The 23718-nt window shown below is 65.0% G+C and overlaps 2 protein-coding genes across 4 annotated transcripts in view; one reads left to right on the top strand and one right to left on the bottom strand.

Annotated features, from left to right (window-relative positions):
* The window catches only part of BAIAP2 (BAR/IMD domain containing adaptor protein 2), a 57178-nt gene extending 43159 nt beyond the window's left edge, over positions 1 to 14019 (top strand). The window contains exons 7-13 of one of the 3 annotated variants that reach the window (XM_004374096.1): positions 1153 to 1377; positions 1511 to 1712; positions 2703 to 2904; positions 5033 to 5101; positions 5673 to 5835; positions 6467 to 6501; positions 13944 to 14019. In XM_004374096.1, coding sequence (XP_004374153.1) covers positions 1153 to 1377; positions 1511 to 1712; positions 2703 to 2904; positions 5033 to 5101; positions 5673 to 5835; positions 6467 to 6501; positions 13944 to 14013 — 966 coding nt within the window. In that variant the 3' untranslated portion in view covers positions 14014 to 14019. Of the gene's footprint in view, positions 1 to 1152; positions 1378 to 1510; positions 1713 to 2702; positions 2905 to 5032; positions 5102 to 5672; positions 5836 to 6466; positions 6502 to 7192; positions 7295 to 9255; positions 9284 to 13943 lie in introns of those variants that run through there. The other 2 variants (XM_012554941.1, XM_012554940.1) reach the window with 2 other exon arrangements.
* Positions 14020 to 16557: 2538 nt separating this feature from the next.
* The window catches only part of AATK (apoptosis associated tyrosine kinase), an 18543-nt gene continuing 11382 nt past the window's right edge, over positions 16558 to 23718 (bottom strand). Inside the window, exons 8-14 of the mRNA XM_004374095.3 lie at positions 23053 to 23137; positions 22861 to 22982; positions 21244 to 21393; positions 17917 to 20527; positions 17678 to 17828; positions 17334 to 17546; positions 16558 to 16873 (exon numbers count right to left, since the gene is read on the bottom strand). Of these exons, the coding sequence (XP_004374152.2) occupies positions 16833 to 16873; positions 17334 to 17546; positions 17678 to 17828; positions 17917 to 20527; positions 21244 to 21393; positions 22861 to 22982; positions 23053 to 23137 (3373 nt within the window). The 3' untranslated portion in view covers positions 16558 to 16832. The remainder of the gene's footprint in view (positions 16874 to 17333; positions 17547 to 17677; positions 17829 to 17916; positions 20528 to 21243; positions 21394 to 22860; positions 22983 to 23052; positions 23138 to 23718) is intronic.

The raw sequence follows: 23718 nt of genomic DNA, 5'->3' as shown, positions 1-23718 counted from the left end.
GCTGCAAGATGTGGTGTTCGCAGCAGGGAGCGAGCGAGCGGGGGTGTGGCCTGCAGACTCTGGAAGGCTCCACGAGGTGGTGGCACCCTCTAGTGGTGGATGGGCCCCATGGCAGTGGCCGCAGCTGCAGAGCCCGAGTGAAATGCAGAAAAGCTCCCGCTCGCCCGCTGTGGGAAGCCGGGGAGGGGCAGATTGTGGGGCTGGACTAGATGAGAGCACCCAGCCCTCCTGCCAGCCACACCAGAGCAGGCTCACACAGGAACCTACCTGGACAAGCCCCTGTGCTGGGGACCCGAGGGGGGCAGGACTCTCCTAGCACTTCAACCAGCAGCTCGGCCCCCCAGCAGGGCCCAGGACTTGGATCCGGGCCCACGCTGAGGCACCCTGCAGGGTGTCAAGGGTGAGGCCGGGATGGCTCTGGACCACTTCTGGCCCCTTGTGTCCCGAGCGGGCAGGAGGTGGTTCTGCTCCGACATCCTCCCTCCCCTGAGTCCCAGGCCCTCATCCTCTGTCAGCCTGCTCATCTGGGTCCCGGGGCCAGGCCGTCATGCAGACCCGAGGGGAAGGGGCTGGCCCGCTAGTGCTGTGGAGCCCTGTGGTTCTCAGGGCCCTGGGAGCAGGTAGCAGTTATCAGAGTGCCTGAGCAATGCCAGACGGGTTCCGCCTCCCTGCACCCCTGGCAGCTGGCCCGACCGAGGTGAGGCCTGCTCGCCGCTCTCTCCCTTCCCCACAGGCCGCCTCTCTCTCCTGCCATGGCCCCCCCGCCCCGACGGCACTGCTTGTAGCAGCTCCCAGGCCCTTTCCTGGCTGTGGGAGGGGGGCTAGCCACCCTTAGTGGGTTGGGACTTGGGCTCACAGGTGGCCCGCCTCACCCAATGGCACCCACCTGGTAAAAACCAGCCCTGGCCCCAGCCAGGCGCTCTCTCAGCATCCCACCGTCGGGGGGGGGTCTGGCTTTTCAGGGGCCACCCTGTGCCACGCGGGGGCTGGCCATCTGCGTCCAAGGGGAGAGTGCTCAGCGGGGCGGCAGCAGGCCCCTCGCCCCTCCAGTCCCCCAGGCTGGCTGGGGCCATTCCTTGGGAGCATGGTGGCACTGGGGCCGAGGAGCCACAGCTGTGCCCTGACCCCCATCTGCCTCTTCCTCCCCCGTAGGGCAAGGAGCTGCTGGCTCAGAAGCTGCCGCTGTGGCAACAGGCCTGCGCGGACCCCAACAAGATCCCAGACCGCGCCGTCCAGCTGATGCAGCAGATGACCAGCAGCAACGGCGCCGTCCTGCCCGGCGCTCTGTCGGCCTCCAAGTCCAACCTGGTCATCTCAGACCCCATCCCAGGGGCCAAGCCCCTGCCCGTGCCCCCAGAGCTGGCCCCTTTTGTGGGGGTGAGTACTCAACCTCGGAGAGCCTCGGGGGTGGAGGCTCCAAGGGGGCCGAGCCAGGTGCCCCCACTGCTGAGGGCTGAAGGGCTGGCCCAGGGTAGGTCCCCAGCAACCCCACCTGCCTTCTCCTCCGCAGCGGATGTCGGCCCAGGATGGTGCACCCGTCATGAACGGCATCTCAGCCCCAGACAGCGAGGACTACAACCCCTGGTCTGACCGCAAGGCTGCCCAGCCCAAGTCCCTGTCTCCTCCGCAGTCTCAGAGCAAGCTGAGCGACTCGTACTCCAATACCCTGCCTGTGCGCAAGAGCGTGGCCCCGAAAAACAGCTATGCCACCAGTAAGGGCTCTGGAGGCACCCCACAGCGTGCCTGGACTTCTGAGGGGAGGCCTGGGAGACCTGAGGCTCACGAGTGTGCGTGTGTTGGGATGTGTGGATGACTGCATGTGTGGAAGTGCACATGCATGGATGCATGTACGTGTGTGCATGTGTGCAAGCATGTGTGTGCATGTGTGCCTGTTGGTGTATGTGGGGGTGATTGTGTGTGCATGTGCTTATGCGTGGGTGCATGTATTTGTGTGCTGTGTGTGCTTGGGCGAGCATGTGCACGCCCTTGCCTGTGCTGGTGTGTGTACATGTATGATAATTGTGTGCCTGTATGTGTGCTGGTGTGTGTGCAGATGTGTGTGGGTACATGCGTGTGTGCATGCCTGTGCACACATGTATGTGTGTGTGTGTATGCACGCATGCACCGCTCCGTGGGCCCACTGGAGGTGTGCATGCTGTACCCACAGGCGCTCTCTGGCTCTGTCCTTCCCGTAAGCCCCTGGGGCGCGGTGGAAGCTGTGAGCGTGAAGCCACTGCAGTGAGGCCGGGTGCTGGCGGTGGCCACTGAGTCAGTGCTGGGAGTAGATGGTGGTGTCAGGAGGGATGTGCCAGGGCCCGTCCAGGGCCTGGTCGGGGGAGGGACAGAGCAGCCACCTCCAGGCCCCCTGGGGCACGCTCTGGGCACACTCCTGCCTCCCACGCAGAGAACCCCCCCAAGCTCATTTGTAGCAGGTCTGGGCTGGACTCACGTCACCAGAGCCAGATTTCTCGAGAATCTGATTCCCAGGCCGTGCAAAGGCCGGGTGCAGGGGGCCTGCTCGTCCCAGGCCCAAGCCCTCAGCTGCGCACCAGCCTGCCAGCGCGCCCAGCATTTCCATCCTCCTAGTGGGCTACTTGGCCGCAGTGCTAACATGGTGGCTATGCCCCTGTTCCCCGCCCTGGGCTGTCGCCTGTGCCTCCTGGGGGCCAAGTCCTTGATCACCTGCCCTGTCATCCTGGCAGCTGAGAACAAGACCCTGCCCCGCTCGAGCTCCATGGCAGCTGGCCTGGAGCGCAACGGACGCATGCGTGTGAAGGCCATCTTCTCCCACGCTGCCGGGGACAACAGCACCCTGCTCAGCTTCAAGGAGGGCGACCTCATCACCCTGCTGGTGCCTGAGGCCCGCGACGGCTGGCACTATGGCGAGAGCGAGAAGACCAAGATGTGAGTGCGCGTGGGGCGCGGCAGGGTGGGGGCGAGAGTCGAGAGCGGGCGCGTGGGGCGCAGTCTCCGTAGGCGGCCTCCTCCATCTGTGGCCCTCAGATATCCAGGCTGCTTTGGGCTCTTTTTCTGGATGAATTATGCAGGAATGGCCAGTCCTCATTGGACGATCCCATATACACGAGCTCACTCATTTGCTCAAAATACTCAGAGCACTTTGCAGTCACTTGCAGAGTGGCAAAAATCCCCCGCCGAGGTCGAGTGGGGGTGGTTCGGTGGTCTCAGATTCCGTGTTCCCGGGGACTTTATAGATGATCCCAGCCAGGTGCCGTCAAGTCGACTCTGACTGATAGTGACCTCATGGGTGTCAGAGTAGAACTGTGCTCCACAGGGTTTTCAATGGATGATTTTTGGAAGTAGATCACCCGGCCCTTCTTCTAAGGCACCTCTTGGTGGATTCGAACCTCCAGCCTTTTGGTTAGCAACCGAGCACATTAACCATTTGCACCACCAGGGACTCCTTACAGAAGATCGCTACAGCGACTATCAACAATTAGCTGTGAGGTGTTCTCGCGTTAGCCGACTGAGCAGTACAGACGCACGTTACAGACACAGGGTTCTCACAAGCACGTGGACCTCCACGTCACTCCGTCATCGTCCACGTCACTCAGGCACAGGGCACAGGTCCCCCTTGCACGTGCATCTTAACATACACAGCAGGTACTTGTAGGTGGGCATGTGGTTACCCGGGTGTCAGTGGTATAAACGCCAGCTGTTGACTTACGATCTCAGTTACCGCCACACGCCCACAGCCCCCAGGGCCCCTAGACGATGCTAGCTCCTGGAGCCCCCCGCCCATCACCTGCATCACCTCCTGCTCCACCTGAGGTCAGTGCTGTCACCAGTCCATTTCACAGATGGAACTACCGAGACCAGTGCCAGAGCCCATGCTCTGGGCTACCATGGTTAGGAGCCTGGGGTGAGCGTGGTCTGTGTCACCAGAGTTCTTTGTTGTCTCATTTAACCCTTTGTAAAGTGGGCGTGGAGACCCTGGTGGCATATGGTTCAGTGCTACAGCTGCTAACCAAAAGGTGAGCAGTTTGAATCCACCAGCCGCTCCTTGGAAGCTATGGGGCAGTTCTGCTCTGTCCTATAGAATTGCTATGAGTTGGAATCAACTCGACGGCAGCGGGTTTGGTTTTTGGTAAAGCGGGCGTTGGCCCATCTTGCTGGTAGAGAAGTCGAGGTGCAGGAGGCCGCCCGGGTGGTGAACGGCAGAGCTGGTACTCCCATCTGGTTTTTGCTCCAAAACCTTTCTTCTGCCCACGTGGCTCTCCTGAGTGTCGGATCAGCCTCGGGTTTGACTTCGAGAAGGAAGGTGCTCTATAGCATCAGAAGGCCGCACCTTCACGGCTTAATGCAAACCTGTTGCCAGAGTTGTCGCAACAGCAGTTGCTCGGCGTGGGTGCTGGGGGCCGGGGCCACCCACAGCACCCACTCCCTGGCTGCCTTCCCATGCCACTGTTTTTGCTCCTCTTGCAGCAAAACCGCCTTAACATTTTTGCCTGTCTTGTCCAGCAAGAGGACAGGGGCCGAACTTTGCTGCTGGGCAGGGTGCCACTGAGCTGGGGGACCCCGCAGGGCAGGGATGCCCGTGGTGCACCCTGTTCCTGGATGCTGCCCTTGCCGCTCTTCCGAGACAGGGCCTGGGGTTGTGGGGCCAAAGGCCAGAGTGGCCTGCGGGTCTGTGTGGTGAGGGGCCAGCCTTGTGCAAGAAGCAGACCCCCAGCACAGCACCAGGGTCCCTCTCCCAGCCCCAGGCCTGGCTCTGCCAGCCTCACGAGAAGGCAGGTCTCTCCAGTCACTGCTGGAGTCCTCCAGGGCAGAGAAGGCCAGAGCCACCTCTCCCTCCCTTGGGCCGGAGGTGCAGGCAGGGTATGGGTGGGGTCCCCTGGCCTCCATGATGCATCTCTCCTCCACACACAGAGGGCGCAGCTCGGGGGGAGCTGGTGGACTTGGAGCCGAATGGCAGGTGTCCCCACCTTGGAGCCCAGGGCCCCCAGTGAGGGCTGGGGAGAGGCCTCTGGAGCTGAGCTGGGCCCCTCTTACCTGAGGGGGGCTTCTCTTCCAGGCGGGGCTGGTTCCCCTTCTCCTACACCCGAGTCCTGGACAGCGATGTCAGCGACAGGTTGCATATGAGGTGAGCAGCGGCCCATCCCCAGTGGTGGCCCCGGCTGGTAGAGGGGCTGTGGTGGGGGCTTGGGCCCTGTGGATGGGCTGCCTCGGGGCACAGTGAGCCGGGGTGGGCTTCCACAGGGGCCAGTCAGATGGGATGGGTGTAGGGGCTGCGGCATCAGGAGGCGCCCCACGAGGAGGGGTCCAAGGGTCCCGGAGGGCTGGGACCAGCCGTGGAGCTGTGTGAGGTGGCCTCTTGCTGGCCTGTTTGGGGGTGGAGGACAGGCTGAGAGAGTGGGGAGCTCCCTGTAGAACTCAAAGCTTCACAGACAAGGCACTGAGGCTTAGCGTTTTCTGGAGGTTTCTACAGAAGCGCCTTCGTGCCCGGGTGGAGGGAGGCAGACCAGGTTTGGCTGGGTGGCAGGACTAGCCCCCGGAGGTCCACGTGACTGCACCCCCAGCAGCTGGGCACAGCCCCTTCCTGCACTCTGTGAAGGGCTGGGCACAGGGGGAGGCCTCAGGGAGGTCAGACTGGGCTGCTGGTGGTGGGGCCTTGCTGACCCCCGCTGACCCCAGCCTGCCCTCGGCCGCCACAGCCTCCAGCAGGGGAAGAGCAGCAGCACGGGCAACCTGCTGGACAAGGAGGACCTGGCCCTCCCGCCACCTGACTATGGCACGTCCTCCCGAGCCTTCCCGGCCCAGACAGCCGGCACCTTCAAGCAGAGGCCCTACAGCGTGGCTGTGCCCGCCTTCTCTCAGGTGGGCACCTCCCCCCAGGTGTCCACCATCTCCCAGCTGAGCCCCTTCCCTCCCCAGATGAGCCCTTCCCCAGGTGAGCACTTCTCTCAGGTGGGCACCTCCCCCAGGTGCTGCCCTCTCCCAGCAGCCCCACCTGTGGGCTTCTGCTGGGTGGGGTCCGGGTCTGTGGCTTTAGGGGCTGAGTGATGGTGCAGGTCTGGGAGGCTCACAGCCACCTCGGGGGCTCGCTGCCTGGTGCCACCGGGCCCTCTGTGGACCCCAGCTGTGGGTGTGCCGCAGCCTGCTCTCTGCCCACCTCGGGTGCTCGCTGCCTGGTGCCCCAGGGACTCTGTGGACCCCCCAGCTGTGGGTCTGCTGCAGCTTGCTCTATGCCCTCCCTGGGTGCCCATGTTGGGGTAGGCGCCACGGGCCTGAGCGTGGGGAGGATCAGGCTCCCCGAGAGTTGGGGGCTTCCTGCAGCCCCAGTGCTGCGTGGGCGCCTGCTGCTCACAGCCCTGCTCAGGCCCTGGGATGGGGCGGTCAGAAGGCCCCACCCACCAGAGCAGCCTCATGGGCCTCATGGGGTCGAGCCGTCCAGCACCAGCGGGGCTCCGAGGACCAGGCCCTGATCTGCTTCTGCTTTGTTCCCCAGGGCCTTGACGACTACGGTGCGCGGTCTGTGAGCAGGTAAGAGGTTTCTGGACTTGTCCTGGGCGCGTGGGTGGCCGCAGAGCGGCTCATCTGGGGCTAGGTGGGGCAGGCCCTCCCTGGGGACTGCCAGGCCGCTCTGTGGAGTCTACGCCTGGGCTGTCCGAGGCCAGTGGGGCTCAGGTGCAACTCCAGCTCAGCTGCTGTGTCTGCTCTCCCTCAGAGCTGGCTCCGCATGCCCTGGGCCTAAACTCCCTCAGCCCCTCTGAAGGTCAAGGGCAGGTGACCGACACCGAGGTGTGTCAGGGTCTGGCTGAGTGAAGAATGGTTGCCTTTCACTGGGACACCTGTGTGGGCTCATCTGGGTGGGCTCACCTGGGTGAGCACAGGCCACTCCTGCAGGGTGCCCAGCCTGGTCCCTGCCCCCTACCCGCCTCCCCTGGTCTCTGCTCTGTTCTCTCTTGTCCTCTGTGCCACCTCACCCGACCCAGCGGGACAAGATGGGGAGTGCCCCCTCCCAGGATGGGCCGTGTGCCCCTAGAGCCCCCCAAGGCCGGGCTGGGGGCTCCGCCTGGTCTCCCTGGGCTCGGCCCTGTGCTGGCTCCGGGCTTCTCCCTTCTCCGCCGAGGGCCGGGCGTCCTGTGGCCCTCAGAGCTGCTGACAGGGATGCTGCGGAGAGGCCAGGTGCCCGCCGCCCGGGGCTGGCAGCTCTCCTGTGCTTTGTCCACAGCGGCAGTGGTACGCTGGTGTCCACAGTGTGAGGACGCAGACCACGCGCAGCCACTGCTCTGGAGAGCTTGCCACCGCCTCCCCCTCCCGCTCCTCCTCCTCACGCTCTGCCCCCCACCCCCGGCCCCTGACCTGTGTGGCTGCCATCGGTCTCCTCCCCGCTCTCGTTGGTGTGTTCTGGGTTGTTCTCTCTCCCATCGCCCGCCCGCCCCTCAGTTGTGACCCGACTCTGTGATCCCAGGATCCATGGTGCTGCTCCACCCCCATGCTCCCCCCACAAGTGTGTCCGCAGCCCCCCCAGCAGACACCGCGATGGGCCCCCACCTGCCCGGCGCTCCGCAGTGTCCACAATGCACTCCCCCTTTTTTAAGGCTCGCTGCGAGCCAGGTTTAAAGTTTGAAGAAAACAAAAATCTTTAAAAAAAAAAAAAAAGATGAAAAACAGGAAAAGGACTTTTTTTTTCCTGAAAAACAAAACCGATGTGCATGGCCTCCGGTGTACGTACTGTTATCTTTGCGTCTGACCCTCCCGGCGCGGGCGGCTGGCGGGACAGGGCTGGAGCTCGGACTCCGGGGCCGCCCGCCCAGCCTGCCCGGGGCAGCACCGAGGGGCTGGCAGCACCAAGGGCTCACGCCGCCACCGGGGCCCCTGAGGAGCCACCGTGCCCAGTGAGGGAGCCCCCGCCCGGCAGGGCCCGGCGTCCTGCCGCCTCCCGAGGGCGCGGCCCGCAGGTGGACCTAGGCGCCCTCCCGCAGGGTCTCCCTACCTCACGCGGCGCACTGGCGCGAGGGGCGGGGGCTCGCAGCAGGCGCTGCCCGGCCGCACACGGACATTCCAAAGACCTCCCGAGACCCTCGCCTCCCCCACTTTTTGGAAATCATTTCTCTAACCAGCCTTGGCGCACGTCGCGGACACCCTGCCTTCCCGGGATGGGGCGTGCCCAGCAGGCAAGGCTGGCCTGGGAGGGTGGTGTGGGCATGGCCGCACCCCACCCGCCCCTGTGCCTCTGGCTGGGGGCGACCTGACAGGCGCTGCCCGGGTCCTTGCTAAGCGCTCTGGTCTTCTTTGTATGTCTCAGTGACTTTAGAAACACACGCACGGCGCTTGGTGGGTACAGATATTGTTTCTTCACCCACTGAATTCTGGGACGTGAGCGGGCCACTGCCCGGCTGAGCCCTTCCGGCCGGTGGGAGCTGGCAGGGACCCTGTGGCCCCCACTTTTCTGGCGAGATTTAACAATCCCGCCCACCCGCCCATCCGTGGACCTGGCTGCGGCCAGGAGCGTTTGTGAAAGAGAAGTAGAGCAAGACGCAGACAGATCCCGTTTTCAAGAGAAGTCAAAGCCGAACATGGACCTGTGTAGAAAGAACCGCGTTGGTGTTCTCATTTTGCTAAAAGATTTTAAATCCAGGGGATTCCACGATCAATGGATGAATGTAGACACAAAGCAGCAAAACTTGTATGAAGATGTAAAGTGCTGAAAATATTTTTCCTTTCTCCTTTTTTTTTTTTTTTAAAAATCTGAATTGTGCCCTGTACTGCAGTCACTTGTTTGAATAAAAGTTTTATTTATTGCATCGAGCTGGGTTTGGCGCCTCCTTCCAGTTCCCTGCTGTCAGGGCTGTATGGAGCCCCGGGGGCCTGGGTGGAGCGGTTTGTGGAATTACCTGGGCTTGCAGATGTGCCAGCCCCGTTGTGTGTGGCATGGTGGCTGTTTTTTCCACCCACTCTGTTTGGGCACCCCTGGTGGCCTTCTGCTTTCCCAGGGTGGTCCACCACCCTGGGGACAGAGTAAGCCCCTCGGAGCCTGGTCCAGGAGGGAGCTGGGACCCCCTGCTTGCTGGGGCATGTCCCTTAGTGCTGAGACCCCTGCAACGGGGCTGGACACTCCACTCTCTGCCCTGCGTCTGGTGCCACGAAACTGGGGTGCTAGGTTTCCCCCTGGCAGTAGGCACCGGCCCCCTGGCGCTCTCCCTTCTCATGCAAACTCCCAGACGCCCACCCATCCCCAGTGGCCCGCGGCTCCCTCCACACCCTCCAACGAGTCCTTGTGTTTCCTTGCAGTGCGGATGTGGAAGTGGCCAGATTCTGAGCGGCCTCACTAGTTAGTAAGTGGCTGTGGGTTTCCGGGCTGGTCACTCTGTACTCTCTCTGGCTCTGGCGCAGCCGAGGTGGCTGGGGGGCTGGGCAGGAGCCCGAGGGTCTGTCGAGGTCATGTCTGCTCTGCGCTCCAGGCCTTCTTGGACCTCCGAGTCCCGCCTGGGGCTCTTAAAGTGGGTTTTCTTGGTTCTTTCTCGGAGCTTGTGGTTTCTGACTTAATTGCTTCTGCTCTGCACGCCCACAGCGCCCCTCGCTGGCCACCAGGGCAGCTGGGCCTGGCTCTGTCCTCCGGCCTCCCTCACTCCCTCTGCTGGGCACTTGGGCTCTAATCAAGGGAACCCCACTGTAAGCAGCGAGGCGGGGCTGTACCATCTCCACGTGCAGCATCAGCTCTGGGCTCTCGGGTGTGTGCTCCTTCTTGTACTGATCACTGTTGGTGGGGCTCAGAGCCAACGGGGTTGGGGAGACCAGGGCTGGGTCCCGGAGACCAGGGCGTGGTGGCTGTGGTCTGCCCAGGTGAGTGCCAGCCGCAGCACCTATCTGCTCCGGCCACAGGTGATGTGGGGAAGGGGAGGGGGTGTGTGACCCTGGCTCGTCCTTCTGCAGCCCCCTGCCCAGGCTGCGCTTGCTCTCCCAGTGCCCCCCGCCCTGCCCTCCTGGTGCCCTCCACCCCTGCCCTCCCTGTGCCCCCTGCCCTGCCCTCCCAGTGCCCCCTGCCCTCCCAGTGCCATCCCACGCCTCCAGGGTGACGAGAACTCCCCAGCCTCCTGCCCTCCACCCTCTGGCATGTGCATTCATGTTCTCCAGCCCCTTGCGGCTGACCTGCCCTTCCCATCTGTCCTCAAACAGCTGGAGGGGACAGCCCCCCGCCCCCAGGACATGGAGGCACATGTCCCCCGTCCAGGGTCAGCCCCTTCCTGGAGGAAGGGGCTTCCACCTCCGTCCCCTCTCAGTGACTAAGGTGCCAGCACTGCCCCGTCCCCATACAAAGGACGGTCACTGTACTGAACTGGCTCACAAACACTCTGCGCAGCCCTGGATTGGTGTGTCATCTTGCCCCAGGGGGCTCCTTTCTGTTGCTGTAGTGTAAATTCTGGAAAGTTCCATGGAAAAGTGCTCCTGAGAGTTGGGGCAGGACGAGGATGCCTTTGACCTGCTGACGTTGGGCCCCACCTCTTTCCCGCCTGCCTTTCTCCTCTTCCCGGATGGTCTCAATAAGCGGCTGCTCTCCCAGCCCCTGAACCGTGCAGGGGCCCCGCCACCATGCCCCTTGGGCCCTCTGAACTGGCTGGGCAGCCAGACTGGTGCAGCCTCTGCCTGGACCACTCCCCTGCTGTGGGCAGAGGCTGGGGGATGTGGTGGGCATCCGCACAGTGCCAGGAGCACCGCATTATGGCTCCGCCGGCGCGTTTCCCGCCGCACAGCTGGCCTGGCTTGGGAGATTCCATTGGGGGGGTGGTGTCAGAGCCACTTGAGGTTATTTGCGGGACCGCCACATCCCTGCCCAGCTCCTCCTGACATCCGTCAGTCAGAGACCCAAGCGCCTCCTTGGCTTAGTTCCAGAAGGACCGGAGGACTGGGAGAGCCTCTGCTGCGTCCAGGAGGCCGCGGGCAGGGCAGAGATCCGCCGTGACCGCTGCCTGATGGCCCCTCAATTCTAGGGTCACTTCAGGGTCCACACTGCTTTGCGACGGCTTGGTTCTCAGAATTGCTGTTTCTTATTCAAGAAGCTTGTTCAGAAAAGTCATAGCTGGTGACCTAAATCCCAGCACTTTCAACACTGGGGAGACTTGGGGTTGGAGCCGCTTGGTGGCAGGACTTAGATTCCAGTTTGCAGGGAGCAGGCAGCTGTAGGGGCGGGAGACGCCCCGTGAGGCCCATCAGGACAGAGTGTGGACCCCCAAGCCCACAGGTGCTCCTTGGAGCGTGGGAACGCTGGCGCCTCCCTCCTGGTGCAGGGGTCACGACTCACCCCTCCTTTTTAGCTGCTTCCTGGAGCTGCCTCACCCTGTGCTTGGAGCACGTATGGACCGAATCATGTCCCCCAGAAAGATGGGTCGCGGTCCTGACCCCTGACCCCTGTGAGTGTGGCCTTGTTGACAACGGGTTTTCTCTGCGGACGTTGTCAGCTAACAATGTCGTGACGGAGAAGGGTGGGTTCTCATCCTGGCTGAGTGGCGTCTTATAAAAGAGGAGAACAGACAGAGTCATACGCAGGACAGACAGACGCCGTGTGACTGCAGAGGTAGATCATCTACAAGCAGCAAAGGAACACCAGGGATCGCAGACCGGCAGAAACTGGGAGGGAGGCAGGTACAGATTCTCAGAGCCTCAAGGGGAGCTGACCCCCTGACTCAGACCCCAGCCTGCAGAACCGTGAGAGCCGACGTTTCTGTTCTTTAAAGCAGCCTGCTGTGTGATACTTTGTCTCAGCGGCCCCAAGATACAAGACGGAGGGGAACCCATCCAGGCACGAAGTCCCCACCCTTCCGGCACCCCTGGTCAGGAGCCTCAGGCTGAAGCTCTCACTGAGGAAACAAGCCAGCCCCTTCCCGTCTGGTTGGGGAGACCCCAGCAGCCTGTGTCTGGAAGCCCTCGCCTCCGTGGAATCTCCTGCAGGGCTGGGGCTCAGACGTCCCTGGGGGACACCCCTCAGCCAGCCACAGACGGGCCTGTGTGCTTCCTGGCGGTCTGGCAGACGAATGGATCCCATGGGTCCACCTTGGGGTGCACAGCACCGACTAGACTCTGTAGCAGCCTCGGACCCTCAGACACTGCGTCATCTTGATGCTAGACCCCCCTCCTACCCATGCTCATGAGGCCACCCAGGCACCCTCCGTGGGGCTGTCACCACCACGAGGCCACACTCTCCTCACTGCGTGGACCTTCAGTCTTCCGGGGGTACTGCCAGGGGTGTCCACGCCCAAGGCCGGTCCTGGGCTGCCAGACCACCTACGCGCCGTGGGTTTTTGCAGCCCGAGGCTGTGCTCACAGTGGGGACGGCTGCGTGAGCCCCACATGGGCTGTACTGTGCTGAGGGAGGAGAAGGGGACAAGACTAGAGACCCAGAGGTGGGAGAACTTTCTAGCCTGGGACCCGCCCTCCAGTCCTGGCTGGTTTTGCCAGCAGCTTTCCCATGAGAAGTCTGTGTGAGGTGGGTCAGGGTAGGGCACGTTCAGGCAGACGCAGTGGGCTGGTTGGTGCCGGGCTGACCCTCCTTTCTCTGGGCAGGGGTGTCCCCCACTGCTTAGTCCGAGACAAACTGTCCGCCATCTCTAATCCCCTCAGGACCGCCCACTTGGCCCTGGGCTGGGGGACAAAACAGGGCCACCAAGATGTGCGCCAGAATTTAGAGTCTCCTTAAGGAGGGCAGGCAGGGCATGACCACCCTCAGCCCTGCTGAAGGCGACATCACCGTCCGTCACACTGGGGCCTCAGCTAACTCAGAGCCGCTGCGGCGGGAGGGGTGACCGACGCCAAAGAAGAGCCGGGGGCCCCACGCTGGGGCTGAACATGGCCTTGAATCCAGAGCCCTGACGCTCTGCACCAGGACAGAGTTAAACGAATGGGTTGGCCTTGCAGGATGGTCAGATGTCATCTTGGAGACGCGGAAGCCACAGGGTGACCGTCGTCCGTCTCTTCCCACCTGTTCTCCTTGTAAACGTTCACCATCCAAGTGTTTCAGTTTTAGAAAGCACAAAGTTCTCGCGAAATATATGGAGGTGTCGCCCCCCCACCCCGTATGCCTCCCCCGGGTACGCAGGACGACGCCCGACCCCGTGGACGCCTGGCCCCGTGCTGCGCCGAGGTGACCCCGCTCCAGGTAACGGCTCCAGAGCCAGCCCGTTTCCGCTGGGCGTCTGTCAGTGCTGAGGCTGCCTGTCACCATGCTGTGTCATCACCTCTGGAGCTGCCTTGCGCCCCCTGCCGTCTGTGCTGCCCCCCGCCTAGTAGTCCTTCGGAGGAGGGGAGGTGTCGTGAGGGTCCGCGGGCCCGGCCCCCATCTGTGCCATCTCGTTCCGTCTCTGCCTCTGTCTCTCAGTTTGATGTGTCCGTCAGCTGTAGCCCCAGGGACGTGGGGGTGGGAGGCAGGTGGCTGAGCACTTAGCGGGGACGCCAGCATCTGGCCGAGGAGGGGCCAGCCCTGCAGCCACCCAAGTCCACCCGTGTCTGTGTTCAGAAGCCCCGCATGCACGGCCCGCTGCCCTACACGTCAGCCTGTGTCTGTCTGTCTGTCCAGCCTGGGCTTATGTGGTCACCGAGTGTCCTCAACCACCGAGCTCAGCTGCTCCTCCTGGGCAGGCGGGTGGGCAGGCACGCAGCCTTGCGGGGCCCAACTCAGGAGTCTCACTGGGGAAGAGCCCACTGGCTCCCACCTGGCTGACATCCACCTGCTGCCCCGAGCCGGCCCCTCCCCACTATGCCCACCCACCCTGGGAGGATGCTGGTGCAAGGTGGGCGCCTGCCTTGCCTGAAGCACATGGGGCAGCTTTGGGGGTCTTCCCCAGCAGCCTCTATTGTCGCTGGCTCTGAGCTCCAAGCAGGGCCCACTGGGTCTGGCCTGGTGCCGGCTGAGGGTCTGGGGTCTGCAGGAGCGACCCCAGGGGATGACATGGTCCTCCCACGCTGACACTACTCTTTTCTCTCCACAGGAACCCCTTCGCCAATGTCCAGCTAAAGCCCACAGTGACCAATGACAGGTCTGCCCCCCTGCTCAGCTGACAGCCATGCCTTCCTCGGTAGCTCGCGCCACCCCCCCATAATCTCTCTCTCTGTTACAACCACACGTGTCTTGCGGAGAGAATGTTCTTTTCCCACCGTACTCCCTACCTGCCAGTGTTGCCCCCGCTGTGGGCTGGGCTGGATCCCGGCTCTTCCAGGAGCGGTGCCTCAGCTGTCGGGGATGAAGCAGAGTGGGGGCTGGGCCCCGGGCCTGTGAGCAGAGGGGCCGACCTCGCCACTGTCTGGTCGCTGTCCTGAGGGTCACGACCTGCCCCACCTGCTCTCGGCCTCTAGAAAGCTTGTCAATAAACGGGGCCCCCACCGGAGAGTGAGGTGTCATCTGTGGGCCTGGGCGGGGGCACCCCCCCCCTTGTCTGCAAGAATAACTGCTAAGGCCCTGTGTGCTGAACCTGGGTGAGGCATGATGGGACCCCCTCACCTGGGGCTCTGCTGGGCCCCCCCACCCCACTGCCAGACTGCCCACTCCCTAGCTCCCGACTCGAATTTTGCCGGGGGCCCTTCCCTGCCCGCGGGGTGGGCGGGAGGTGGTGTGGCCCGTGTCACTAAGCTCTGTGCCCGTGGAGGAGAGGTCCTGCCCCTGGACCTGCATGAGCCTGCCCCACCCCTGCCCGGCTGTTCCTGCTGGTGACCGGGGCCTCTGCTAAAATACAAAGTCTTTAAAACTTTATTATTGTGGCTGCACTGTCTGGCCTCTCTGGGTACAACACAGCCAAGGTGACTTAATGCTCTTAACAACAGTCTGTAGCTAGGGGGACTGGCGGGGGGGGTGGTCCCAGGCAGAGCCCGCTCCTCACAGGCCCTCAAAGGAGGGTCTGGAGCCCCTGACCTAACTGCTGTCCCCCCTCCCAGGACAGGGGCCGGGGGGAGGATACCAGGCAGTGCTCTGGCTTCCTGCCTCTGCCCCTCCTCCACCCTGCTGGGCCCATTCCACCAGGGACACACCAAGCAGGGCCACCCCAGGGCTGGGACAGCCTGAGGAGCCCTGTGGGTCTGATAACTGAGCCCGTGGCAGGGGGCTCATCGAGACGGACCTCGAGACACTGGCCCAGGCCCTTGGGTCCCCCAGCCCCACAGCTGCCCTCTGCTGCTCCAGCCGGGGCCGCGCTCAGGAGAGCATGTTGGGGTGGGGGGGCAGGCAGAGGACATGGTGGGCCCAGGGTGAGGGCAGTCAACGGGGAGGTCGCAGGGTTCCCCAAACCCAGGTCTGGCCTGAGGACCATGAGGGGCTGGCTGGTCTCCCCAGGCGGCTGGGAGCTGCTGCACCATTGCCCTTGGGGACCTCAGCCCTGACTGTGGGAGCTGCCACTCCAGACCCAAGGCCACCCCAGGGCCCAGCACCAACCCTTTCTGCTGGCCTCCCAGCCAATCAGAGCTACAAACTGGCCCCAGTGGAGAGGAGCTGAGTAGGGTGGCTGTTTTGGGGTGCACAGCACCCTGATTCCTCAAAGCTCCCTGCCTCCCACCTGCCCACGCCAGGGCCGGGCTGGGAGCCAGGGGCTGCCCTCTTCACCCTCCCCTGGGCAGGCCAGGCTCCACCAGGTGCCCCAACGACAGAGGCGAGGAAGGGCAGCCTCCCTCCTGTCCCCCGACCCGCCTGCACTCAGGAGTTCCTGTGAGCACCCCCAAGCAGAGCGCCCCCCAGGCCCAGCCTGTCCCCTCTGTGAGGGCCTTTCCCAGACCCCCCCCCCCAAAAAATACACGCTTAGCATGAGCGCTTTTTCCTTAGCTCGATTTCTCTTTAAAAAAAAAAAACAAGAAAACCATTGCACCAGCATCCTAAGCCTCAAATAACAAACAACACAAACAAAAGATAGGTCCCCGCCGGCACCCCGAAAGCAACAATAAACTTTACATGTCTTTGGCAACAATAACTTACAACCATCAGCCCACTCACTCTGGCAAGAGCAGTTACAAAAATACTCCCTGGCTGCCCGGCCCCCCTCCCCGCCCAGCCCTTCCCTGCAGACATGGCCCACAGCCGACAGGGGTGTGCCCCCCCCCCCCGCTTCCCTTTGGCACCTGGAGCAGTGGCAGTGCCCTGCAGAGGGACCACCTGCCCAACCCTGCCACGGGCACCTCTAGAACAGGCCCCATGGTGCAGGGGTGGCCCGGAAGCTCCCCATCTTCCTGGCTGCCCACCAGGGTCCCCCACTCCCAGGCTCCAGCAGCAGGGCCCAAGTGGCAGGCAGCCCAGACCCTGTTGGGGAGGGGGGCTCAAGGGGGTACAAGGGTGGAGGGCGGGCAAGTCCAGGGGTCCTCTTCTCGCATGTGGAAGGAACAATAGAGGCAGGAGACGCCCACACGCCTGACGCCATCCCACCTGGGCGAGGCACAGCATCCTTGGATTATTCCCAGGGCAGGGGCCAGCGGGAGGGCGTGCATGCCCCCACGGCCCGAGGGCAGGGTCCCTGGCCTCAGGTGGGCAGGAGTCTGAGGCCCAGCAGTTCAGCCACGTTGGGCAGGGCAGGGGAGGCGCTGCAGGTGGGGGTCCACCCTTGGACGTGTACGTGTGTGAGTGCATGGACGCCCGTGGCCCCGGGGACTGCAGGCTGGGGGGCTATGGGGGAACCTAGCAGCAAACCCAAGTGTCTGGGTCAAGCCTGCCCCAAGCAGCCTGGGGGCAGGCCCCAAGCCTTGGTCACAGTCCTAGCTGGGGCTCTGTCCTGCCCTGCGCCTCTGAGGCCCGGGGGGGCCAAAAGCTGCTGCTGTCATTCCTGGTCACCGTCCTGGACTCAGCCTGCGGCAAGCAGCAGTGGCTGCAGCAACACCAACCTCCAAGAGGTCAGTGCCACCTGGCCTCAAGCCTCTGTACAGCTGCCCCCAGCGCCTCGGGCAGGACCTGCCAAACAGAAGTCCACGTCAGGGAGTGGAGGACCTGGGACTCGGGGCTCCTGAAACACCCAGAGCCCTCCCGGCCTCCAGGGCACCTAGGCTGCAGCAGGCCTGCCTCCCCAGAGCTGACAGTACTCAGATGGGTAGGCCAAGACCTGAAGGAGGAAAAGCCGGCCCAGGCTCACAGTCGCCTTCTGGTGGCCTGCGTTTCGGGCACACTGAGTGCCAGGGCCGCAGGTGAGGACGGCCGCCCTGCCCGGGAGGCTGCTGCCACAGGCCGAGGTAGGTTGGAGACGGACTGGGTCTGCCCGGGAGCTGCGGCTCCACGGAGGAGGAGCCTTTGAAGTGGTCCCAGGAGAACCCCAAGGAGCTCGCCAGGCACATGGGGGTGGGGAAAAGCGTCCCCCTGAATGGTGAGTCCCCGGCCCCTGCCTGCTCACCCACGGGTCCCACTGCGCGGACCTCACCTCCCACGGCCTCCACATCTGAGTCGGAGACTTGCGTGATGGAGAAGCGGGACCCCGGCGCGGGCGACACGGTGAAGCGGGAGAAGGGGCTGGGCGCGGCCGACTTGGGCGGCGCCGACCGGGTGGGCTCCGCCGCCCCCGCGCCCAGCGCTGTCGCCAAGGCTGCCTCGGCCGGCATCAGGGGGAAGTCGTCATCCCACTCGAACCCGCCGCCTGCAACCCATGCCATCATTGGCGTCCGCGGGCCGCAGGAGTCCGCGTGCCAACTCGCCCTCCGCCAGCCCCTCGCCCTCGGGCCCAGCGCACGCCCAGTCCCCTCGGCGTTCGCCCCGCCCCTAGCTCACCCTCTTCCGCCGCGGTGCAGCCGGGGGCGTGGTCGTCGTTCCGCCGCAGCCTGCCCGGGGGGCTGGGGGAGCAGGGGCTGCCCGCCAGGAACGTGGGGGGCGCCTCCTTTGCGCCTGGGAAAGGCTCCCCGAGCTCGCGAGTGGGGCTCTCCTGTAGGGACCAGAGCGCACGTGGCTCGGGCGGCCTCGGAGGCGGCTAGGCCCACCCATTGCCCTGGGGACCCCAGGGCAGCTCCCACCTGGTCGAAGAGGTAGACCGTGACGTCGTCGAAGAAGGACACTGCCTTCTTCTTGCGCTCCAAGTCCTCGCAGAAAGCCTCGGAGAGCAAATTGGGCATCTTGAGAAGGCTGCGCAGGTTGCGCGCGCTCTGGCTCTCGGCCACCACCACCGGCACGGACGGCGCCTCCTCCTCGCTCTCCTCGCTGGGCTCCTGGATGCTGTAGCATCGAAGCTCCTCGTCCGACTCGTCGCTGTCCTCGCTGTCCTCCTCGTCCTCCTCTGGCCTGCCCTTGGGGGCTAGGCCCGGTAGGGCCAGGCAGAGCGGGGCTCTAGGGGCGCCCACACCCGCCGCCCGCTCCCCGCCGCTGGCCCCTGTCTGCTCCTGTGGGGCCTCCTGGGGCTCGGGACGGTCATTCTCTGAGCCTGGTGGGACTGGGATCAGCAGGAAAAACTTAGAGCGGCCGGGGTTGGTTGCGGGCAGCGCCTCGGCTGGTCCTTGCAGCCCGGGGCAGGCGCTGGGCTCTGGGGATGACTCTTCCTCCGGCAACGGCGGCGGGGATGCCTCCCTAGGGCCAGCGTCCTGCGCCTCCCCGGGCAGCCCAGGCCCCAGGCAGCTCTGTGCAGACTGCTTGGGGCTCTGCGGGCTCTTCAGTCCCAGCTCCGGCGCGGGGGCAGGGACGACACAGCTGAGCTTCTCTTTGGTGCCCGTGGAGGGCTCGGGCTCGGTGTCCAGGTCTGAGAAGTAGGCTGAGTCACGGTAGGGGTTCTTCTCGCTGAGGCCGCCGCCCAGAGAGGCAGAGAGCCGCGTCTCCGGCACCGGGCTCTCGCCCTCCGATGCCAGCTCCCCAAAGGTCTCAGCCTCCCGGGGCTCGTGTGCATCCTTGAGCACGAACTCGGGGGACTCATAGTTCTCTGTGTCGTAGCCGCTGTCCAGGGCGCGGGGCTGCCCGCCAGGAGTGCCAGTGGCTGACGGGCTGAAGACCTCGCAGCCGCCATCACTGGCCGAGGATGGGATGTCCAGGGAGTCCAGGGAGTCCGGGGTCTCCACCTGCTTCTGCAGGGAGCGGAAGGCTGGCGCCCCGTCCAGCTTCTCCGTGGGGGGCCCATCACTGGACAAGTCTGTGAAGATGCCTGAAGTGGCCTCTGTTGTGTCCTCGTCCTCACTGCCGGGCACCTCAGGCTCGGGGGAGCTGCTGCGGCTGTCGGCGGTCCCTGCCAGCTCAGAGGCGGTGGCCCGGCTGCCAGCAGCAGGTGTGGGCGAGGCAGGCAGAGTGGCCGGGGCCTCCTCTGCGGGAAGTGGGGCTCCCTCCTGGGAGGGGGAGGACACAGAGGGAAGAGGCGGCTGGGGTCTGCGGGAGCCCCCCGCCTGCTCGGCAAGCTTGGGCTCTGCCCCAGGGTCCTCATTCCCATTCACAGCTGCCTCTGCCCACGGGGACACGATGGCACCAGGGGCCAGGCCCTGAGCAGGGCGAAGACGGGGGAGACTGAGGCAGTGGTCTGGCTCCTGGTCAGGGGAGGCTATCTGCGGCCCAAGGAGAGGCTCTCCTGGGTCCTCCTGGGCCAGGAGGTGGCCTGGCTCAGGCTCAGCCAGGGGGCTCTGCTCTGCGTCAGGGCAGCCGTCTGCGCAGCCCGGGCTCCATGATTCCGGAGCGCGGCGACCCCTGCCGCTGTTGTTGTTGGCCGACATGTTGGAGCTCCAGTGTCTGTGCTGGGCCGCCCTGCGCGCCTCGGCCTCCCCTGGCTCCTCTCCTCCTGGCGATGGCCTGGCCCCGAAGCTCCCCGAGGGTGACGCGCACAGCGGGTCCTCGAAGAAGCCCGGGCAGAAGGCGGCCGCGCCCCAGCCCGCGTCCTCGGCGCTTGGCTCCGCCAGCATCAGGGCCCGGGGCGAGGGCGAGCGCGAGGGGCCGGCCGGGACCCGTGCGCGGCTCCTGCGCGAGTAGTAGTCGCAGTGGCCCCAAAGGCCGCCGGCGGGGGGCGGGGGGCCCAGCAGCGGCTCCATGGCCAGAGAGGCAGCGGCGCTGCCATCCGAGTCGTAGTCGTCATCGTCGTCGGGGCGCGCGGCGTGCGGGCTGCGGACACAGCCGGCGCAGTCGGGGTCGTGGCCAGCGGCAGGCTCCTCCAGACGAATGAAGTACTCGCGGCCTACCGAGGGGCTGTACGCGCTGAGCACGGGCACCACGCCGGGCGGGGCGCCGTGGGGGGCGCACAGCTCCTGCAGGCGCGCAGAGCGGCCCGGGCTCGGCGCGCCCCCCGGCGGCGCAAAGGCTTCGGCGCCGCGGCCCGCCTCCCACTTGTACTCGAAGTTGAGGCCGCGGCTCGTCTCGGTCACCGTCAGCACATCGTCGCCCTCCGCGTGGAAACCGTCGCCCGAAAACTGCTCCAGCAGCGGGAAGGACGAGGCGGCGACCAACTCGGCGGCGCCGCCCAGCGCCAGGCCCGCCAACCCCGCCCCGGGGCCCGCGCCACCGCCCTCGCCACCCACGCCGGGCCGCAGCGAGCGCCAGCGCCTCTCGAACTCCTCCTCGGCCTCAGTGGCGCCCTTGGCGCACAGGTAGGACAGTAGCAGGTGCACCTCTTCGGCCGTGGGCCGCTGCTCCGGCTGCAGCCAGCAGAACTGCATCACCTCGTACCTGCGGGGAGGCGGGGCTCCGTCAGGCCTGGCCCGACCTGTCCTCTCCCACGGCTCGACCCCTCCCACCACAGTCTCTGAGAGGCCCCGCCCCGCCTACTGCCAATCCTGGGAGGCCGTGCCCCCTCCCTGAGAGGCCTCGCCCTAGCCAGAGGCCCCGCCCCACCCCTGGAGGCCCCGCCCCACCCAGAGGCCCCGCCCAGCCAGGGAACCTCCCCACCCACGCCCCAGCCCAGCCCCCTTCAGAATAGGGCAACGGTTTCCTCATCTGGGGGATGGGAGGGCCCCTCTTGCTCACACTGAGAGTCTTTTAAGGACAGTTTAGGGGGTCTCGAGCTGAATTAAGTGAGCCCCCAAATCTCCAAATTAGTCCCAGAGGTTGGGGGCAGGCGGTGCACTGGGGCACCTTCCACTGGATCAGCAGTCCCCTCCAACCCGCGATCAGTTCAGAGGCCGGACACCTTCAGGGCAGGCGGCCAGTGGAGGTCAAGGGCGGGCCCTAGAGGTCACTGCCGCCCGAGGGGAGGCCAGGGAGAGCGGGAAACCGCCTTTATCTAGGCCTTCCTCCCCTGGGCTCCCCAGCGCAGGGTAGCCCCAAAGCTGAGCAGGTGGGCGGGGCCAGGTGACATCCACCCTGGGCCCGAGGGTCCTCTCCAGGCCCAGTGGGGCAGGGCAGGGGGCCCCAGGCGACACCCACCCAGGCCTGGGGGTCCTCACCAGCGGTCAGACAGGGGCAGCTGCAGCTGGGGCTTGGGCAGCTTGAGCTGCTGCTCCCTGATGGCGTAGGCCAGTACCTGGCGGTCCGAGTGGTGCGGATAAGGCTGCACACCCAGCTCAAAGAGTTCCCAGATGGTCACCCCCAGGGACCTGCAGGGGCACGGGCATGAGAGGGCAGCTGGGCAGGGCACAGACCCTGAAGGATCACGAGCCTCTGAGCCTTGGACACCCACGGAGCAATTCCCTGCATCACATGGAGAACTGGCACGCCTTGCCAGCGTCTGGGGCGAGGCCTCAGCACACTGCCCTTCCAGAAGGGCAGCTCATATCCCAGCAAATGCACAGACATGCCACTGGCAGGCCCAGTGCCTGGAGCCTCAGCAAATAAAACCTAGACTGGCCACCTTGCACAGACTCAAGTCTGTTCATTGGTTCGTTCGTTCATTCATTCACTGGCGTATACTGAGGGCCACACGCTACTGGGTGTAGGGCTGCCTCACCAGGCTCCCAGTCTAGTGGGCTGGTAGAGGCTGGAAGGAGGGGGTGAAGCCCGGGCAGGCCATGCCCACCAGGCACCACGGGGGCTTCTTGGGAGGTGGCCCTGGGTGACCACTGCACTGAGGCCGGGCATCAGGGGGGCGTCTCGGGGGAACAGTCCTGGGTGACCACTGCTCTGAGGCTGGGCACCAGGGGGGCTTCTCGGGGGGGTGGCCCTGGGTGACCACTGCTCTGAGGCCGGGCACCAGGGGGGCTTCTCGGGGGGGTGGCCCTGGGTGACCACTGCTCTCAGGCAGCAGCATCCTCTCCCAGCGTGTGGGGCTGGGAGAAGGCAACTGGGTTCCTCCTTGTGGGCAGTGACTTCACTTGACTTCTTGGGACCCCAGCTGTCCCTGGAGGTGAGGGGGGTGAGGGGTGGTGCAAAGAAGTCACGGTGGCCTCAGACATGTCACTTGGGACTCCAGTCAGCCTGCAGCCAGCGGGGGTGGGGGGAGGGTGGGCAGGGAAGGGTTACCTCAATGGAAGGGCGAAGACTGGGGAGAATGAGGGATGTTGGTGAGGGGGGCATGGTTAAATGGCTTCAGGGAGGCCTCTAGAAAGCTCAGGAAGGGAGGTGTCCATGGGTGGTCTATGGGTCCAGGCTCCGGACTCGTCAGGGGCAGAGGTGAGGTCAGGGATGGGGGGAAACGGGCTGGTCAAGACCAGGAACAGGTAACTGCCAAGGCTGGAAGTGTCCCCCATGGTCCGCCCAAGGCGGTGCCTTCTGGCTCCTCAGGGACAGTGCAGCCCCAGGCCCCAGCCCCAGCCTGCCCCGGTCAACCTCCCAGCTCAACATGGCCTGACCCTTCTACCTCCCAAAGGCAGCTGCACCCCCACCCAGACCCTCCCACAGCCTGCGTTGAGGCCCATCCCCCGTAAGTGTGTGCCTCGTATGGCTATTCACAGTGGGTGAGTGGACCCAAGCTGTGCACTGACCCTTCCGCTGCAGGTGTCAGCCCAAAGGGTCCTGGGAGTCCTAGCCACCTTGCCTGTCGGGTGGCGCCTCCCCAGAGCAGCCCTTTGGGCTCTCACTGCCCCACCCCCAGCCTCCCCACCGTGCCGCCCCCGCCGGCCGCTCACCACACATTGCTGGCCTTGGTCTGGTCCACCACCAGCAGGTTGCTGTGTACCTCGTCCACCAGCTCCGGCGCGATCCAGCGCAGCGGCACCCACAGCTGGTCGGCAGTCACGAAGTAGTCCTCCTGCGGGGGCGCACGATCAGCTCCGAGCCGGCGGCCGACCTGCCCCGTGCCCGCGCGGCCCCCCACTCACTCTGTACTTGCAGTGTGACAGGCCGTAGTCGCCGATCTTCACTGTCAGGTCTGCCGAGAGCAGGCAGCTCCTCAGGGCCAGGTCGCTGGGGGGGAGGGGTGGGTCAGCGGGCAGCGCGACGGGGGCAGGAAGGGTGTGTGAAGCCGCCGCCCACCCTCCCTTCGGCCCCAGCCCTGTCCCAGCTCCGGGGATGGAAAGTCAGCTTGGGTGGGGCCTCAAACATCGGGGCAGAGGAAGAAAGCGGGACCTTCGCCGCCAAGGTCCCCGGCGAAGGCCCAGCGGGTCCGCACTGGAGCCCCGCCCCCGCCCCGCCCCGAGGGTGGAAACCCACTCCTGGGCCACCAGTCTGTTGAGCTGCCCGTCTGTGTTCTGGGCCTGGCCGCTGCTCTGCTCAGCCTGGCCACCCAGCCCCAGGACAGAGGGCGGCGGGTGAGCGTGCAGTATCCCTCCTGGGGCTGTGGCTTAACACCCTCCCTGCCTGCCTGGTGGTCCTGGGTGTTTGGGGGCGCAGGGCAGTGAGGCAAAGACGGGTCGGCGCACATCGCCACACTGCTGCTCTGTAGAGGACTCTGGGGTAGGTGGTAAATGGGGGGGCCCGTCCTGAGTCTGGGGCTGCCTCCCACGGAGGGAGGGGGGTCGTGGGAGGCCCATGGCGGGGCCAACGGC

This window comes from Trichechus manatus, unplaced genomic scaffold (genome assembly GCF_000243295.1).
Source record: "Trichechus manatus latirostris isolate Lorelei unplaced genomic scaffold, TriManLat1.0 scaffold00028, whole genome shotgun sequence".
Taxonomy (NCBI): Eukaryota; Metazoa; Chordata; class Mammalia; order Sirenia; family Trichechidae; genus Trichechus; species Trichechus manatus.
This window is presented reverse-complemented; position numbering and strand designations above follow the sequence as displayed.